At 49.1% G+C, this 18,800-nt stretch overlaps 1 protein-coding gene across 6 annotated transcripts in view; it reads right to left on the bottom strand.

Annotated features, from left to right (window-relative positions):
- Positions 1 to 18,800, bottom strand: part of PHACTR4 (phosphatase and actin regulator 4) — a 31,657-nt gene that overhangs the window by 4,411 nt on the left and 8,446 nt on the right. For 4 of the 6 annotated variants that reach the window (XM_036397116.2, XM_036397121.2, XM_036397119.2 and 1 more), the window contains exons 2-9: positions 8,898 to 9,074; positions 8,381 to 8,461; positions 6,283 to 6,447; positions 5,795 to 6,154; positions 2,316 to 2,898; positions 1,495 to 1,718; positions 901 to 1,051; positions 264 to 319 (exon numbers count right to left, since the gene is read on the bottom strand). In XM_036397116.2, the coding sequence (XP_036253009.1) occupies positions 264 to 319; positions 901 to 1,051; positions 1,495 to 1,718; positions 2,316 to 2,898; positions 5,795 to 6,154; positions 6,283 to 6,447; positions 8,381 to 8,461; positions 8,898 to 9,074 (1,797 nt within the window). Of the gene's footprint in view, positions 1 to 263; positions 320 to 900; positions 1,052 to 1,494; positions 1,719 to 2,315; positions 2,899 to 5,794; positions 6,155 to 6,282; positions 6,448 to 8,380; positions 8,462 to 8,897; positions 9,075 to 14,806; positions 15,096 to 18,800 lie in introns of those variants that run through there. The other 2 variants (XM_036397115.1, XM_036397117.1) reach the window with 2 other exon arrangements.

Below are 18,800 nucleotides of genomic sequence, written 5' to 3'. Positions count from 1 at the left end.
CCTTGCCATGGGCAGGGCACCTTCCACTCTCCCAGGTCACTCCAAGCCCTGTCCAACCTGGCCTTGGACACTTCCAGGGATGGGGCAGCCACAGCTTCTCTGGGCAACCTGTGCCAAGGGCCTCACCACCCTCACAGGGCAGAATTTGTTCCTAACATCTACTCTAAATCTCTTTCAATTTAAAACCACCCCCACCTGATACATAAAGATGTTAAAGGCAAACTTATGGTATTTCTCAGGACCACCAGAGAAATGCTACTCACGCTGAAGAATGTTCCTCTGTTCCAGTTCTTCTGCAGTTGGTCTCTGACTCAGTCGCCTGAAGAGAAGTGTGAGAAGTACAGAATGCTGTATCTGGTCACTCATCAATAGCAGATGAAGGATGAAACTGCCTGGTTTCAGTGCACTAGACAGCCTTCTCCACACTCCTCACTCACCACTGAGGATCACTGCTGCCCTGTTTTACACTATGCTCTTGTCAAACAGCTGCTCAGCCACTGGCACAGCTTTGGGAAGGGCTACGGGCTCTCCAGCTCAGAAGCAGCTTTGCAAGGAGCTCAGACAGCAGAGCCTGGACTGCCACCAGTCCCAGCTTCACCACCACCAGCACCCACCCTGCATCCATCCACACCTGTGTTTTACATGTCTGTAATCCTTGAGATTTTCCCCTCTCAGTCCATTTAACCTCTGGAAACAGGGGCCTGTCAGGGGGATATTGTTAACTCCAGGAGGAACTCCCAACTTTTCCAACGAAGGAGGAACAGCAACACAACCTCCCAGCCCTGGTCCAGCTGCCATAGCCAACCACCCACCCTATTCCAGCACAAGCTGCTTGGACAAGGCACTGGCTTTGTGCAATCCCACTCCACACACACTGATCATCATCATCATCATCTGTACCTGATCAGTGTTGTCCCAATCTGGTGACGGATTTCGTTCCACTCCTCCTTGGTCTTCCGAGGGAAGATGCTCTTCTCCTCCTGTGGTGCAGTTGTGTTCCCCAGCTTTATAGCAAGCGTATCTTTCCTCTTCACTTTGTTGGCCAGCATGCCTGTGGAGAGGGAGAGCAACAGGATGCAGCTCAAGGCTACCAAGCCTGCCACAGCAATCCCAGCCCTGTGCCCCTCCCTGAGTGAGAGCAGTCCTCTCTCCTTGCTCTTCCCAAGCTCTGCACTCACTGCACAGCAGCAGCAGACAGCATTTTTTGTGTGACACCACATGGTCACCTAATGCTGTCCCACCTGAGGGGCTGGGACAGCACAGGCTGTCACAGGAGCCATCAGGAACTGAAGGAGTGCACTCAGCAGGTGATTGCACAGGTTTGGCTGCAGAGCCTTGGAAAAAGCAAGGCAGAGGACATGTGCTACATCATGCAACCAAGAACCAGCTGCTTTGAGGTGCTGTGGGAACCAGTGCTTTGATCCAGATCTCAGTGCAGCCAGGCACGAGTTCAGCAGAGCAATAAAAATGACACCTGCAATGTCAAAGCCTTACTGTTATGGCTTTCATCTTCTTCCTCATCCTCATCATCTTTATACAGGATGGGCCCCTCCGAGTCAGAGTCGCTCATCCCTTCGTCTCCTTCCTGCTCCTCCGGGAGGACCTGGGGTACCAGTTTGGGGATGACTGTGACAGATGGCACATCTCCAATATACACATGAGGACCTGAATTCTGTTCCTCTTCCTGGTCATCATCTTCCTCTTCCTCATCGTCTGGACTAACAAAAAGCACGTGTTACACCTCTGAACACTTGGCACAGGGCCTGCAGAATATCCCTAGAATCAACACGCCCTTAGCTCTCCCCTCAGGGAAGCCCAGAAACCAGAGGTGCAAGAGCCACTGCAGGGTCCTGCACCGTCCCCTCTCTTCAAAGCACAGGGAGCTCTGGCCAAGGAAGTGACAGAGGCAGGTTCTGCAGAACCAAACTGCCCTCTGACCCCACTGCTTTGTGACTTGGAGATTCAGCTCTGCTAAAACACAAGACAGTTCTTTTCCCACTTATGTTTAGCAAAATAAAAGGCTAAGGAAGGCCACAGATGGATGGAATCTGGGACCTTGTTTGATCTGGGTGCAGTTACAGATGGTCCAGGCCTGGATTCCTGGCATCAGCCTGTGTTTGTAGTCTGGAACCCACTTCCCTTTGTGAGCAATAAAATCCCACAGCCAGGGGTAATTTCATGGGGAAGATGCTCTGGTTCTTAAGAGCCTGAAACACAGATTTGGACAACAGGGAAAATGGTTTCAGCAGAGACCTAAGCCCTGCCCAGCACTGCAGGAGCTGGGAGAGCCGGCACACAAACAATGAAGTACTCACACTTTGAGCATCTCAATGGTGACAGGCAGGGATCTTGTCCTGCCTAGGGTGCCATTGTCTTCTCCAAAACCATCGTTCTCAAAGAGCAATGAGTGAGCCCTGTGGGATCCCTCGGGAGGTGGAGTGACAGGCAGAGGGCTGGCCAGAGCCTGCTGGATACGAATGTGCAGTGGGATTTGGGGCAGGCGAGGCAGCACGTGGGGTTCACCAAAGCCTTGTTCTGCTGTCCTCTTCGACGCCTCCATGGACCTGAAGTCTTCAGGAAGAGCAGGAGGAGGAATCTCCTTGGGCAGGTCCAGGGAGCACGGCGGGTCTGGGACAGGGGTGGAGGCGGGCAAGGCCACGCGTGGAGGTTCGGGGGGCACGTGGGTGGGCAGCGGCGGCGAGGGCGAAGGCGGTGGATAAGCTGAGGTCACGTGCACTGGAATCGGTGCGGGGCGACTCCCTGTCACTGTCCTGTCATTTGGGGGCTTAGAGGCGACAGCCTCTGACGTGTTGTTAGGCAGGAGGCCTCTCTTTGGAGGGAGAGGAGGGGAAGGCTTGGACAAGGCTGTACCACTGGTCATTACTTGGGAAAGTTCAGCTGAAAATAAAAACCACAAAAGCCACAATGTTTAAAGGTGTATTTTCCAGATAACTTTCACCAGTGTGGAAGAAGCACGGCAATGCACTCAGAGCCTTGGACTAAGCGTTCTCTGCTACCTTTTATTGGAGTACCATACCAGAAGTAGCCAGGTTACAAGGCCCTGGTTTGTCCTTCTAGCAGCAAAGGTAAGACTTGGGAGCACAGCCAAAACCAAGCAGGCTGAGACAGGTTTGTGCATCCTGCTGCTTCAGAGAGAGAGAGAAATGGCACCAGCCCTTCAAAGACAGCACAGGAGCCTGCCCAGGAATGCAGTTATGTGGGCACTTTATGGCTGTATTTACAGCATAAAAGGAATCCAAGACATCCAGGACCCCCCAGACTTCAGTTGTGTTAACAGCTACCCTGCACATTAAAAAACTTCTCGGGAAGACTCAAAAAGTCTTAAGGTTTTATTTTTTGCTCTGAGGCAAAAATCAGCACAGCTGCAGGCAGCAGTGTGCATCCCCCTCTGTGTTCATCCATCAGACCCAGCCCAAGAATGCCCCACTGCCAGCAATCCTCAGGATGAGGCTCTGCTCTACTCCCTCTGATCTCTGCTCCTTAAGTCCCATATAAACTCATCTGCCACTACTAGAAAAACTTTGAAAGATACCTAAAGCCTTTAGTCTTAAATATTTGCCAATTGATGGAGAAGAGAGAAAGAAATAGAGACATGAAAAATGCCTCCAGTGAGCAGTCACAGGATCCTCAAACCCCCCTCTGTTCCTAGGGAAATTGCAGCAGTAAAGACTGCTGTTGCTTTAGGAGTTTGCAGTTTTAAACACCCATATATCCATGGCTTCTGGGGCTTGTAGAGGCTTTGCCTAAAGCGGCTGAGACTTGCAACACATTACCCTGGAGCGGGTGACAGTGACACCTGGATGCCCTCAGAACAGAGCTGGGGGAATCTGAGGTGCAGACACCACGAGAGGGTGCTGCAAGTGGGAGAGTTTCCCAAGATAAGGCCACATAACTGGAGAGAGGTGGGCACATTTGTGAGATGTTTAGCATTTTTAGACTTTCCCCTTGTAGATTAAGGGTCAGATTGTGCAAAACAGAGTGTCCTCAGCTCCTGCCCAAGGGACTCCAGTGTCTCCTGAGCAGTGCTTCAAGCCTGGCAGGACCAGGCTTGAGGCACCTCTGGGTGAGAGCAAAATTTAAAAGGGACCAAGGAGTGGCAGAAGGAAGCTGCTGCTTGAGACACCAGAACTGCTCAGGGAATGAGCATCTTGGGGACAAACAAAGGGGTGACCTGCACAGTAACTCCCTCCCAATCCTCAGGCTGTGGCAGTGGCACAGAAGGACACCCCTGCAGTCAGAGCAGGCACCAAAGAGCCCTGGAGAGCTCACAAAGCCAATTCCACTCCTGCTGTTCAACAACAGTGACAACACAAGGCTCACACAGCAACACCACAGCTCCAGCTCCACTGTGCCAGACAAGAGGGCTGTGGAGCCTCCTCTACATCTGTGTTCATACCCAGAGAACCAAAGAGAACTGCTGGTTCCCTCCTCCCCTGCACCCCTGGCAGCTGCTCCCAGCCCAGCCCGTGCTGCTGGGATGAGGCAGGATGGCTCCAAACACCTTGGATACACTGCTGTTTCCAGCCACATTTTTTGTTGCACAAGTACCTCCTCCAATTAGAGCTGGGGCATTTCAAATGCCACCTGCAGTGTGTGCAAGCAGCTTAAAGAAAACAAGAAGGTATTTCATGGAGTGCTCAAGCATGGTCAGGCTAATCAAGCTGGTCTGGCACATGGGGGTTGTTAATACCATACCAAGGTCACTTGCAAAACCTGCCAGAGCGAGGTGAGCCCCAAGCAGAGCAGAGCAATCTGTCCACACTGAAAGCAGTGGCCCAGGCTATTTCAGATGGCAACTTGCACATCCAGCACTGCCTCTCAAACCACACCTGGGTAACACCTCCAGTTTCTGTGATAACAGTGCAAACCTGTCAGATTGATCTTCCCAGGAGCCTCCCTCCCGATCTGTGCTAACCTCTGCTAACCCTGTCCAAAGATTAGGAGATGTCTGTGAAAGAACTACCTGAAATGCCAACAGGCCATTGCTGCATGGAAGCCATACCAACTCTCAAAATTGCATCTTTAAGATCCCCAGAACTCCCACAGAGAACAGAGATTAAATGAGCTTTAAGAAACTCTCACCAAATCTTCTGCTTAGAAAAATTACAAAGATAAAAAACATTTAATTCTCTAAATGGGAAGATTCAGTTCAAATTACAGTTGAGCTGATTTATCCATATGGGACAAGACATAGGGACAAGACTCGTATGTCAATAGCCCAGCCACAGACCTTAGAGGAGGTGCCTGAGTATAACCAGGGAAGCCTGAATTATCCCTACCAGCTCCTGCCCTAAGTGGAAACCACATGGCCTGGCAGTGACAGCCATGCCAGACATTGTTTGGTGGGATGTGGATTCTTTGGATTTGTTTCTTGGTTTGGGTTTTTTTTCCAAAAGCAGCTGAAAGAAGGAATTGTCACTAACCACAAAGCCTCATCCACCATTCTCCAATCCCAGCCCCCAGTGAAGCATCAACATTCAGACACTGTCTCTTAGAGGTGACAGAGAAGAGGCAGGCAGGGATTCCTTCCTGCAGGTAGCTGTTGGGAACAGGGATAGCTCATGGCAGAAAACTCCAGTAATTACACTGTTCCCAGAACACGTGTGTCCTGGCTAAACATTGGCAGATTTGAGTCCAAACTGGACTGTTTTCAGGAAAGATGGTCAGACATTCGGATGCAACGAATAATCTTCCCTTATGAAGGGAAGAGTGTCTTGGAGCAGTGGCTCCAGAACATCTCAGGGTACAAAAACCAGTTTATGGGGTCACTTACCTATTAGTGAGTTGCTGTTTCTGTTGACAGGTTTGGGAGGAGGAACGGGAGGCTGTTTGGCAGGAGCTGTGCTGGTTGTACTGGTGGGAGCAGTAGTGTTGGCACTGGCAGGAGCAGGGAGCAGAGTCCTGGGGGCTGGGGAAGGGGCAGCTGTGGAATTGACTGTCTTTGCTGCCGTGGGGGCTGTGCTGAAGGGGGCAGTTCTTGCAGTACTGCTGGCAGGTATTGGATCCTTTGCCTGTACTTCGTTTGCCTCCTGGGAAGTGGAGGGAGGTCGTTTTGGAGGAAGAAGAGGTTGTCTGGAAACATGTGGCTCCTGAGGTGGTTCCAGTTCAGGCCCAGGGTGGCTGCTGGAGGAGCCTGCAAAGGGAGGCAGCTCAGTTTAAGGCACCAGAGGGCCCACTGAGGGTGGGAAGGATCAGATGAGAATTCAGAAGTGGTTACAGGAGAATGTAAAGCCCTGATTTTGCACACGTCTGGCTTCTTACCCTGCCTCTTCTTTGGTTCCTCCACTGGAGCAGGCTTCCTAAGGCTGGGTGGCTTTGTGGCCTCTTCCTCCTGGCTGGGCAGGTTACAGACCCCGGGGCCCCCAATGGGGACAGTGTGGCCATTCTTCAGTGCAGGTGGGTTCAGCTTCTCTGGCTCTTCACCATCTGCAAGGGGACGGGAGGACACAGAAGCAAAGAGAAAACACTTAAAAGGCAGGGGAGAGGAGAGGTGGCTGAGCTGACTCAACCACCAGGGAACCACACCAACTTCCTTCTGGCTTCTGAAAGAGCTTCAGCCCCCTTCTGCACAGGACAGCACAGCAACTCAACCAGCTGGAGCTGAGAGCCCTTGATTTCATTATCAATGAGTAAATCACACAGCACTGTATGCTATGAAGGGCTTTTCTTCTCCCTGTCCTGCCCTTGCTCTTTTGTTACAGATCAGTGTGCCCAGTGCTGTGCTGCAGCACAAGGAAGCTGTAACTCAAGCCATAAATCTCCAGCAGCTTTTGGATCCACCCTCCATCACAGAGCAGTCACCAATTCCCTGCTGCAATGCAGATTCCAGCATGAGCCGAGTCAGCTACTGCATGTGCAATAATGGACTTTCATAAAGTCTTCAGATTAGCAGAAGCACCTCTGTTTTCCTCATTTCTACCCTGGGTTTGGCACAAAAATTGCTGCTCAATCCAAAACATCAGCAAGGCAGATTTCCTCACTTTACCTTTGTTTCAATAAGATGTAATGACACAGCTCTAGAATTTTATGTAGCTCACTTTAAATATTTCTGCTTTTACAAATTCTAGCATGGAGGTTCCCAGTGTTAAAGCAAGACCTCCTTTGGAAAAAACCCCATCCAATCCAACTCATGCTTTTGAGGGTCCTGAAACTCCTAATCCCCATGAGGAAATACTCCACCGTTCTCAGTAATTTCCCTGACAGGACAAATTTTTGATAGTATTACTCTCAAAAAAAGGCTCAGCATCCACCTCTGAGGGGAAATTGCCTATTTGGACTGAATTTCAACTCAAGAAAACTTAAATAAATACATCATCCATTTGATTAAAAATATTTTTCAATTCATCTGCCATCTCTGAAGGAATTGGAGTGTGTGGCATCCATGCTCTCCAGGTGCTAGACCCTAGCCCACTCTGCTGTTCTGATTTTTGATAATTTATTCCACTGCCCTCCTCACCTTTCCTCTCCCTCCAAAGTGCTACCTCCCCTTCCCTATCCTGGTATTATTCAGAAGCTTCCCAGGATTTCTTTTCCACAAGAAGCAGCCTCGGTTCCTTTGAGGAGCTGGTAGACAGCCCTCACTGCCCTTCCCTGAAATGCAGCAGGCACAAACAGCAACAAGAGGGAGTTTCCTCCCCAGCCAGGGCTGAAACTCAAGGGATGAGACAGACATTTTTATGACAGCAATGGCCTCTGGTTATCCAAAGTTTTTAGCAAGGGAGATACGAACAATATGATCCAGCTTTCCTCACCACTTTTCCACATCACACAAATCCCAGTCAGGTGAGTGGATGGTGATCTGACAACTTATTTTGGCAGCATGATCCCAACTTGGAGACATCAAAGATGAAAGAAAAGGGGATAAGACTTCCTAGACAGCAGTGCAAACTTTAATAAGCCTAGTGGTGACTATGACACCATACCGTGAAGCATCTCTTGGAAGATATGCCCCTACCCAAGCAGCTCAGAATTCATCCATTTATGATTGTTCTCCCAGCCTGAGCCCTGGGGGCAGAACCTCTCCCATTTGGAACAGCAGGAGATGGCGAGTGGCAGTGTGACAGCAGAGGCTGGCAGGATAGCACAGAGAAGGACAGGATGGGAAGCGACCACAGCACAGCCCTCCCTCCCTGCAGGAAGGTGTTCCAGACAGGCACTGCACTTCCTCAGCACCATCTTCCTCCCTGAGCAGGCTGCCTTCCTCCCAGGTGGGAAAACAGAGAAGAGAGAGCATTGAAAAGGGTAAGGCAGGCAGGAATCACTTCAGCAGAAAGCCCTTAGATTTGTCTCCCAAGGGTGAGGTTTGGCCAGAGGAAGATCAGCCACACAGACACAGACAGAAGTTTGTTTGCAGACTCACCCTGCTCAGGCTCTTCCAACAGAACCCCTCTTTTTACCAGCTCCTCTCTTGGCTTTCGCATAGAAATCTTTCGTTCTAAAACTGATATTAAATTGAAAAAAAGCACTCAGAAAACAGGGCAAGCTTGAAGTTCAAGAAGGTTTGTTTTTTTTGGTTTTTTTTTTCTTTTAAAGAGGTTCTCTAGAGGAAATAAAAGGGCTTCAAATTTCACTGGTTTTGCATGGATTAAGAGGAGAGAGAAGGAACTGCATGTTGAGACCTGCATTTCACACTGCACTGCTGATTGTGGAGCAAACCCTCCCTCCGCATAGCTGCTTGGGGAACTTCCTTGAAACAAAGGAATTAATCTGTCTGATACTACAGCTCCATGGCAAGGTGTTTCTGGAGAGATTGCAGGTGCCAGCCCATCACCAAAGTCCAATTTTGGTTCTTGCACACGTCAGCACTCAGCTTGTGACAGCAAGCCCTTCTCAGATGGATGGAGGCAGGGACACCCACCCAGCCCCTGTCACTTTACCTTCTGAAGTCTCCTTGAATTTGTCACTGCTTTTCTTTTTCCTCCACTTCCAGGGTTTGAAAATCTTGCCAAAGCTTGAGAACTTGCTTTTCCTCTTTGTAGGAGGTGTGGTGTCACCTGACTCCAAAACATCTACCCCCATGCTGGCATCACTTGGGGCGTGATCCACGTCTTCAGCTGCACAGAAAAGAAGGAAAAGAATAAAGAATTACTTCTGTGCTGCAAGTAACAGCTCCCATCTCCCACCAACCCACCCCACACTGGGAATGGTGGCACAGGTTCATGCAGAAAAGGGAACGAGACTCTGTCTGTGGCTCCACTGAGCTCTCACATCAGCTTGGGGAGACACAAGTGGGCTTCTCAACATAAACAGGGCAAAGGGAAACTGGCAAGGGCCTTCCTGATGAGACAAAGATTACAGAACCCCAGAACCATTAAGGTTGGAAAAGACCTCCAAGATTGTTGAATCCAGTCTGTGAACAACCTCCACCTTGTCACCAGCCCAGAGCACTGAGTGCTATGTCCATTTGTTCCTTGGACACCCTTCAGGGGATGGGGCAGACTGTGCCAAGGACTGATAACTCTTTAAAAGAATAAATTCCTCCTGATGGCCAACCTGAATCTTCCCTGGCACAACTTGATGCCGTTTCCTCCTGTTCTGTTCCTTGTTCTCCAGGGGCAGAGCCTGACCCCCACCTGTCTCCACCTGCCTGTCAGGGAGTTGAAGGGAGTGGGAAGGTCCCCCTGAGCCCCCTTTTCTCCAGGCTGAGTCCCCCCAGTTCTCTCAGCCACATATTAATTTAGTTTTGCAGTGTCACAGCTTTGCCCATGAACACAAACCACTTCCCTACATTTTCTTATCTTCATTTGGAAGCAACTGGTGCTGGACACAAGTTCATGACCACAAACACCTTCCTGCCCACTGACCTGACATTCACAACTGTCCGCACCCCGAAATCACCAGACCCATTCCAGCAGCTGGATGTGCTAGATTTTCCCCGCTCTGATTCTCCTTCTATAAATAAGGGCAGCAAAGCTGGCCAAGAGCAACAACTCCACAGGAAAGCGACACAATACAGGCCTGTGCTCCACCTACTGCACAGGAGTCTCTGGAGAGCAGCACAAGAAGGACACAGAGGCGGGAAGGGACACGTGAAAAAGCCAAGCAAAAAAACCCCCATCCCCAACTCAAAAAAACCCCACACTTCTGAAGCAGAACCAGAGCAGAAAACGCTAATTTGGGGACTATTGATCCTGCCTCGCCTGATGTTGCTGTTTTGGGGTATTTGATGGAACACAGAGAAGCACTTACAATGAGCAGAATCTAGCATTGTCTGAAAAAAAAAAAAAAAACTCAGTGTGCACAAGCTAAAAGTGAAGCCATCTGGTGCCCACTCCATGGCAGGATTTCCAGAGCCAGAATCCCTCAGCTTCAGCACTAGAGACAGGAGCACTGCAGCCCTGGAGTTGTACATGCAATTTTAACAAGCAGTATTCACTGTGCTCAACAGAGCATTCCCAAATTTCACCAGGCAGGCACAAGCACTTGCCAAGCACAGGCTGTAGGTGGAATTTGAAGCCCAAGTGTCATCAAAGGCATTTCCCTCACCTTTCCAAGGAGAACAGTGCTGAAGGCAGCAGTACCAAGCTTGCCTTATATCTACCCCTTCCCTGGTGGCTCTGAGGAATGTCACTAATGTGCTGCCTACCACCCAAGATGTCAGAATGCTGCACTAAGCGAAGTAAGTTATTAAAAGAAAACTCAACCATCAGCTCCAGGGATTAATGAAGAGCCCTCAGCACCCTGGAATGTCTCCATTTCCAGTTAGAAGGAGAATGACAAGCATTCCCCTGCCACAGTCCCCTGGTAACAGCCAGGGAGGAGCACAGGACCTGAAAGGACCAGCCAGAACTGCAGGAGACACACATACCTCCAAAGGAGGAGCAGCTAAGAGCAGAGAGGGTGGGGAGAACCCACATGTGACTCCTCCTGCTCCTCTTCCAGCAGCTCCTGCAGCCCAGGTCCAGCTGTCAAAGCAAATACCTTCCCAGGGTGGAGTTTCACTGCCAGAGCTGCAACCACGCAGGTGAACACAGGAGGTTTCACAAGACCTTCCCATCAAGAGCAAATCACCCGGTCCTGCTTCTCTGCCTCTCACCGCTCCCTCGGCCGTGGTACAACTGCTCACAGGCTCCTGCTGAGAGCCAGGTGTCGTCCAACACGGAAACACTCGGTTTTGTTCATTTATAATCACTGCCATGCCCAAAAGCAGCTAGGCAAGAGGGGGAGACATGCACACTAGAACACAACACTGTCCACATCATTTCCACCACCCTTTTGCTCTGTGTAGACTAAAACTTGACATGTTACTAAACATTCTGAGACCATTCCAGCCCACTGCTCACACTGCAGCCAGGGAAACAACTCCTCCCCTGATCCTCACTGGGATTCATTCTGTCCTGTTGTGCAGATGACAGGAGAGCCTGTCCGACCCTTCCACAGCACTCTTCCTTTTCCCATCCCCAATTACCACAGGGACATAGACATCTAAAGCAGTCTGTTGTGAAGCAATTATGACACTGAGGACTAATGAGCGGGTGGATCAGCAGCTGGAGGTGAGATTCACAGATCTGCATTCAAATAACCTTATTGTTCAGTGATTGTTCACATTAGATAGTGCTCACACTCCCTCCAAAACGGACCATCCCTTCCATTCACAGCCCATTTCCAGCTGAAATCTCCATGAAATGGTGCAGAGAGGACATCTCTTCCCTGTGAGGGCAAAGAATCCACCTTGCTGAGGCTGTGCCTCCTCCTGCTGTGCTCTGCAAGGAGGGTCCTTAAGCTGCTTTGCAATGCAAGGGGGAAACCCTTCCTTATCCGAGTTATGCACTGGAAAACCGGGAAGGAACCACAGTGCTATGCTAGGGGAACAAAAAAGGGTAAAAAAAGAGGACCCAGACTTGGAGGGAAGGGTGGGAAGCACCAGGAATCTGACGCCTTCACCCGACCTGGCCCAGCAGCAAGGCTGTGTCCAAGCCTCACCCTCACCACGGGTGCCATTTAAAATACACGGAAAAGGTTAAATGAGGTCATACAGCCCTGGGTGAAGCCAGCAGAGTCCTCACGAGAAGGTCAAGAGATTCCCAGCTGGCAGGTCCCTAAAGTGACCCACGCCAAAGCAGGACCTTGTTCAAGCCTTCTGGAAGCAGTAGTCCACGTTTTGGAAAAATGACCCTGGAGCTGGGAGAGCCCCACAGAGCCCACCATGACAGCTGGATGCTGTGTTTAATGTTCCAACAGAGCCCTGGTTGAGGAAAAATCAGGGATAAAATAGGTGGCGCAACTTCAGCATGTTGCCTGATGCTCCCAGAGGAGATGGCCTGGAACGCTCGGAGCTCAGAACCCAGCTGGTCCAGGGACAGCCTGATGCCCCAGCTGCTTCCCAGCCAGAGCCTCCTGCCATTTCAGATCCCCTCTCCCAAACACTTAAGCTGTTCTGATCTCATTCTATCCAAACAAGCAGGTGAATTTGAGCTGTTTAAAACAGCAGATTTATGTTAACTCAAAATGTTTAGACTGAAATAATCTAGGGAAACGTCACAAAACTGGCACAGCCCGAACACACAAGAAGGCAGGAAGCTCCAAGTGCCAAGCAACTTGGAATGCAATTCCCTATTGCTTTGCCTGGCCACCTGGTCCTTCCAACTCTCCCCTGCAGACATGTTTTTGCTCAAATCTTGCAGTTAAATTTCATGCAGAAAAAAAGCTCCTTTTCCACTGCATCTTGTGGTGTTGAGTGACCCCAGTCTTTTTTGTTTTTTCCAAAACAGAGAAACCATTTCAGTGGAAGGAGCTAGAGACCCACAGTTGGTCTCTCCCATCCTCAGCAAGTGGCTGCGGTGATGTGTCACCTGCTCCAAAACTTGGAGCTTGGGCCAGATTTCTTCCATCCACAAACCAGAGTTCACCCAGAACCTGATCCATCTCTTCTTGTAGCAGCTATACAGGATCCCCACAAATGCCAGGAGTTGCTGTTCATAAGGAGCTTGCTGGGCATTTCTGTCTTTGGGCCAATGAGGTACTTCAGTGCAGCAACTCTTCTTAATCACCTTTCTTTCCTTCCCTAAGGAACACATATGCCTGAAGTTCTCCATTGAGCAGGCCCACAAGGTGCAGGGGAAGTTCTGCAGGGAATGCGGGTGCTCCTCGCACCCCTCAGGTACCTGGAGCACGCCGGTACCTGTGGCTCCAGCAGGACCACCACAGCTCCCAGCCAGCACCACGGCACTGCCACAAGCCTTCTTGTTGCCACCACGCTGTGGATGCACAGGCTGGAGAGAGCCCAACTCCCTCCTTTCCCACCCTGCCATGTCCAGCAGAGCAGTCAAGAATCCGAGAAGCTTCCAAGCAAACAACAACAACTCAAAACGCAAACACTCTTAGAGTGAAATGCTGTTAAAAGTATCCAAAAAAGCACTTTGGGTAAATGTTTCTAAGCTTCCCTAAAACAGCTTTAAAAACTTGTGTTTTCCTGAATCGTCCAGGGAAGACGTGAATCCTGACCTTAAAGGAATGAAAGGTTGTGGTCACAAAACAGCCTCAAACAGTCCCAGCCCTCAGCTTCCCTGTGTTTTGTATGTTTCTAATCACCATAATCTTCACAGGACTCTCCTTAACAGCATCCTGACACAGTTAATGCAAGAACCATCTCTTCAAGTTCCAGATTTAATCAGTAGGAACCCTGAGAGCTGTGCCATGAAAAAAGACTTCAGGGAGCAAATGAGCAGTTGAGGAAACACCAGGTCTGCTGGCCCCAGTCTCCAGAAAGCACAATATCATTACACCAAGCCCACTTCCCTGGAAATTACCACTGTTCTTGGCATTTGATGAGAGAAAGAGCCCAAGACTGACCAGGTCAGCTTCTAACAGTGAGTAAATCCAAGCAGAAGATGCTGTTAATCTCCACAGTACAAAGACAACTGAAGTTTTACTTCCCCTCCACTCTATCACATTATTTTTAGCAACTCTTGAACCAGACTAGCTGGAGTGAACTGATGGTGGGCAAGAGAATCACTGGTTTCATCTGAGCCCTAGAAATGCTTGATAGAGTCAAAGTTACAGAAGCGAAAAATAATGAAGATAATAGTCTGTATCTTGAAGGTGATCTTTGTCTGCCAATGTCCATTTCTTCTCTGAAAATCAGAAAATTCCACTTTATAGATGAGGGTGAACAACTGAGCCCAGCCAGCTAACAGCAAGTGGGAATGAGAGCAAGGCAGCAGCGGGATGTGGAAAGTCTCCTCACAGCCAGTGCTGGGAACAGCACCCACGACAGAGCTGGAGCAACACCGACCCCACACAGCGCTCGGGAAGCGGGGCTGCTCCTAGGGCTTACACAGTTGTGTTTTCTCCAGCCTGTTACTGAGATACTTCACAATGGAGAGAGAAAACAAGCAGGGAGATGATTGCCAAGCCCTTCTGCCCCGAAACTGCTGCAGCTGCCCCAAAAGACGGGTGACATCAATCACAGAGAGGCAATTCTTGGTGGCTTTGGTCCCGGCTCACTCTCAGTGCTGACTCCTGCCCCATGCAGGAGAACATTCCCACTGTCCAAGTGCTTTGCAAAGGTAGTATCCCTGAATCCACGCCAGCCAGAGGCTGTCCCTTAGAACAGCAGCTTGGAGCCTGTCTGAAGACCAGAGAACGTGTTGCACAGTGACTGCATGTGAAATCAGTAAGAGAATGGAAGGAAATGGAGTTATTTCTCTAGTTTCTCTCCCCAGCTGGGCGCAGGTTACACAAGTTCCACATTCCACTCCTCCCAACTCCTCCTGCAGTTTCACCTGCAGTGCTGGCCTGCTGCAGCCCCACAGCTCCCCGGTCTCCCCTGCCCTGCATTACTCACCAAAAGCACCTGGATTTACCGGTCTCGAGAAGTGCGGCTGCCCCATGGGATTCTGTTCAGACCGCTCTCCGGGAAGAGGTGGGAGGAGAACAGAGGAAAAGTCTACGCTGAGAACACTTCACCCTTTAAACGGTAAATCCACACTCCGGATGAGGAAGGAGGCTGGCCAGGGAGGCACTCCCAGCTCTCAGGCCACGGTGTCCGATGGTCCGGCACAGCTCCTGCTCGCCCTGTGCCCCATGGCTGGGCACTTGATTCTCATAAATAAGTGTCCGTGCCAGCTCCCTTCACGCAGGAATGCCTGTCATTCCAGAGCAGAGCTGGCTAGGGCGAAGCTCAGGAAGGGGAGGAGACAGGCAGCCAGGATCCAGCCACTGAGCTGCACAATCCAAATTATCAACACCCCTCGCTCCTTCCTCGCATCCAGTTCAGCAAGAAGAGAGGAAAGCTGGGAGCGAGGAGAAGGAGAGCAGAGTGTTCTTCTCAGGGATGGGCTTGGAGAATCCATGCACAGCAACACACCAAGGGGTCTCACCTCCCAAAATGGGATGAAGGAATTTCCAGCCTACCTGTGCCAGCTAAACACAAACTAAGGCAGTCAGGGATGAGACAGCCGTTCCCTAAGTGCTGTGGGAGCTGCATTACCCCCGAGCAAAGGGAATTTCAATGACAGCCTGAGCTGATATGCATCTAGCCAAATGTAAAAATACAATTTCATGCAATTCCCCTCTCCACTAAAGTTACCAGGAAGCATGTCTTCTCGTGTAATTTAAATTTAACAATGGAAAATTTAAATTTAACAAGGAAAGTAAAAGTTTAGTTTCTATTCATGTGTCACAACTTGATGGTTAAGGTAACAAACATCCCCCTCAGCCATCTGCCTCACAATAAAAGATCTCCAAAGTTTAAATATGTCCATTTGGATTCCTTCATTTATCATTATAATTTGGGCTAGGACTTCTGTGAACCTACAGCTCGTTTACCCTATACACCCTACAACAGAGAAGCAGGAAAATCTTTATTTATTCATTTAAAGTAGGGCTGTGGTGCTGAGAAGCAAAGAGATACAAATCTGTGTTTCAAATTGCAGCTGGCTCTGGCCTTAAGCATCTTTCAGGAGTACTAGCCACTCTCTCCTCTTTTAGGGGAGAAAGCAAAACCCCACCAGAAAACAGCTGACAACATTCACAAAGCACCACAAATCCAAAAGTAACACCAGCATCATTGTTTTCAAGGCAACTCATAGCCAGAAAAACCCATCAGTCCATCATTCAGCTCCACATCTGAAAGGAAAGGTGCAAATTCTGTCCCAGAAAACAAAACATCAAAAAATGTTCCTGCCTCAGCTGCAGCCTCAGGTCAGAGCATGAGAGCAGCTCCTAAGAAACCCTCTGCTTTCAGAAGGCTTTGTTTCACCACTGGAGAAAAATACAGGACAAAGCAACCTGCCCTTGTCCCACTGGACATCCAGGATAAAGGAAAACCAACACTTCAAGCAAGGAAGAGTAATAAAAGGCAAAAATTCCCATAATAATGAGAAAGACCGTCTGACTTTGCTGCACAGCAACCAGAAGAAACCAGAGCAACTGTTTTACTCCTCAGGGACAGGTGATGACTTTCTTAAGATGAAAAAGCTGGAATAGCAAAAAGCTTCCTAAAGGAGAGCAAAATGGGAAACAGCTGATTGTCCCTTCAGCATTTTCTTTTAAAATACAGTAACGAAGAAACACCAGTTACATGAAAATTTTATGTGATTTAAGGAGAGGCAGATGGCTGAAATAAAAAAAAAAAAACAGGCAGCAAACACTCAAACATGGAGTACACGGCCTTCTTCTGAAGTTTCATTTCCTCTCCATCCAGCCCAGCATCCCATTAAACCCCTGGCATTTCCATGTTAATAATCTGTTTATATACATTGTAAAAGGAACTCTTCTGTATTGTTTCATTTTAAAATCTAATGAAAGCCATGAGCCCAATATTAGCTCCTCTAATAAAGGCAGCGCTGCTCACATTTCGGTTCACACCGACGTGAAATGCTACATTCACCCAGGGTGACTCAGACATTTGTGTTCCATGATTCAGCCACAGGAACATTAAAAAGGACTCCAGCATTATCCCATCCCTGCCGATGGAGCTGTTTAAAACCAGTGATACTGGGCGTTTTCCTTCAGAGCTCATCAGCAGAGAGTCAGGAGGAGCTACAGGGCCTTTAGGGCTCTTCCACTGTGGGAGATGCACCCACTAAAATCCTTCAGCCCTCTAATCAGTTTGGTTTCACCGCAGTTTTTGTCTTCAGCTTTGGAAGAAGAAAGTGAAAAAATCTTACATGATCACGTAACAGCTGTGTCTGCCCAGAGAGATGAACCCTTCTGAGCAGTGCAGCCATCACCAAGGGCAGCAGAGCAGGGAGTCACTCTGAACAAATGGGCACAATGTGACGCTCTTCCTTTCCCCTTACATGGAATGAAAGGCCAGTGTGGAAGTGGAAAATGGGTTATTTATAAGGCAGCTGGCATCACATTGTTTGCGTCCTGCAGACTTTGATGGCTCTGATGAGACAAACGGGAGCTGGACTGCTCCTACACCACATGACTTCCTTCATGCTTCCTGTGACATTTCCAAGAGGGAAACTCCTATTTCCCAGAGCATTCCAGTTAGTCAGCATGGTGCTCCACCTCAGACAGCGAAGGGCAGCAGGTCCAGCATGTCAGGGGCTTGGTGCCACCACCCCGTGCTGGGAAGGTGAGCGTGCCATGTCCCACAGCAGTCCAGCTGCTGACCACGGTGGAGCACAGCTGGAGGAAGAGATTGCTGTGCCAAGGAGCTGACTGGCAGCACTTGCAGCCCCACCTCTGGGAAGGTGAGGCCGTGCTCCTGGAGAGCCCTGTGCTCACGGCAGGTGGCTGGAGCACAAGGAACGGGCTCAAAAAGTTGTAACTAAACTGGGCTGTGAGCCCAGAGGAGCTTAAGGCAAAAATACCCTCCAGCCTCGTTTTCCAGGGGAAATACAACTTCCATTGGAAGTAAGCTTTAGCCAGTACTGGAAAAGCCTCACCGTCTCCTCACCACTCCCTGCAATTACAACACAGGCCAAGTATTTTCTTGTTTACTAGTGAAGGAATGCTGAGGAATGTCATCTTGACAAAATTAAAGATTCAGTCACATCTTGGCTAACTTGACTAACCCTAATTTGATCACTATGGTGATTCATGGCTTTGCCATCTCAAGGCAAGGGAAACTCCAAAGCTGATGAACAACTTTTTGGAGCACCTTGTAGCAGCATTAAAAGAAAGTCTGGTCAGAAGCCAAAGGAAGCACACATATAGGATACATTCCAGCAAAGCATCAGGCATTAGCAAAGCATCAGCGTGTTCCCAACAGGGAAGCATTAAGAGGCAGGATACCCATCTGCCACTTCCAGCTACATTATTAGGAACGCATTAGGCAAAAACACGGAGAAGAAAATTACATTAATTATCGCATTGTTTAGAGAAGAAACAGGAATGGCATTTAGCTTAACTCTTGTTTAACCCTCTCCTGCAGCAAAAACTCAAGATACTTAGAGAAAAATGTATAAACTGACATCACCTGAGGCCCCCCATTTCAAAACAAGGGGATGAAGAAAATCAAAATATATTCCCCTCCTTCCAAAGCATTGCCCAGCACGAGTTTTTAGAGCTGGCCCAGCACAGCACACAGTGCTCTTCCCAAGAGAGTGGCTGCTGTACAGTCACATCCATCACAAACAGCCTTACAGGACAAACCCAACTCTTAAGACTTTACAGCTCTGTGCAGACATTATCCAACATAAACATGTCCTCCAGCAGAGTAAGTACATCTATGCCACTTATAAAACCCATGGGACAAACTCTGTTTTGCATAACATTGCAAGTTAACAACAAAAGATAACAGCAAAAATATCAGTAAATATGAAACCTCTAAATTCAAATTAAGTTGCAATTAACCCTAAGAGGTAGGAGTATATTTAACTCTA

The sequence above is a fragment of the Molothrus ater genome, chromosome 24, assembly GCF_012460135.2.
Source record: "Molothrus ater isolate BHLD 08-10-18 breed brown headed cowbird chromosome 24, BPBGC_Mater_1.1, whole genome shotgun sequence".
NCBI classification, from domain to species: Eukaryota; Metazoa; Chordata; class Aves; order Passeriformes; family Icteridae; genus Molothrus; species Molothrus ater.
This window is presented reverse-complemented; position numbering and strand designations above follow the sequence as displayed.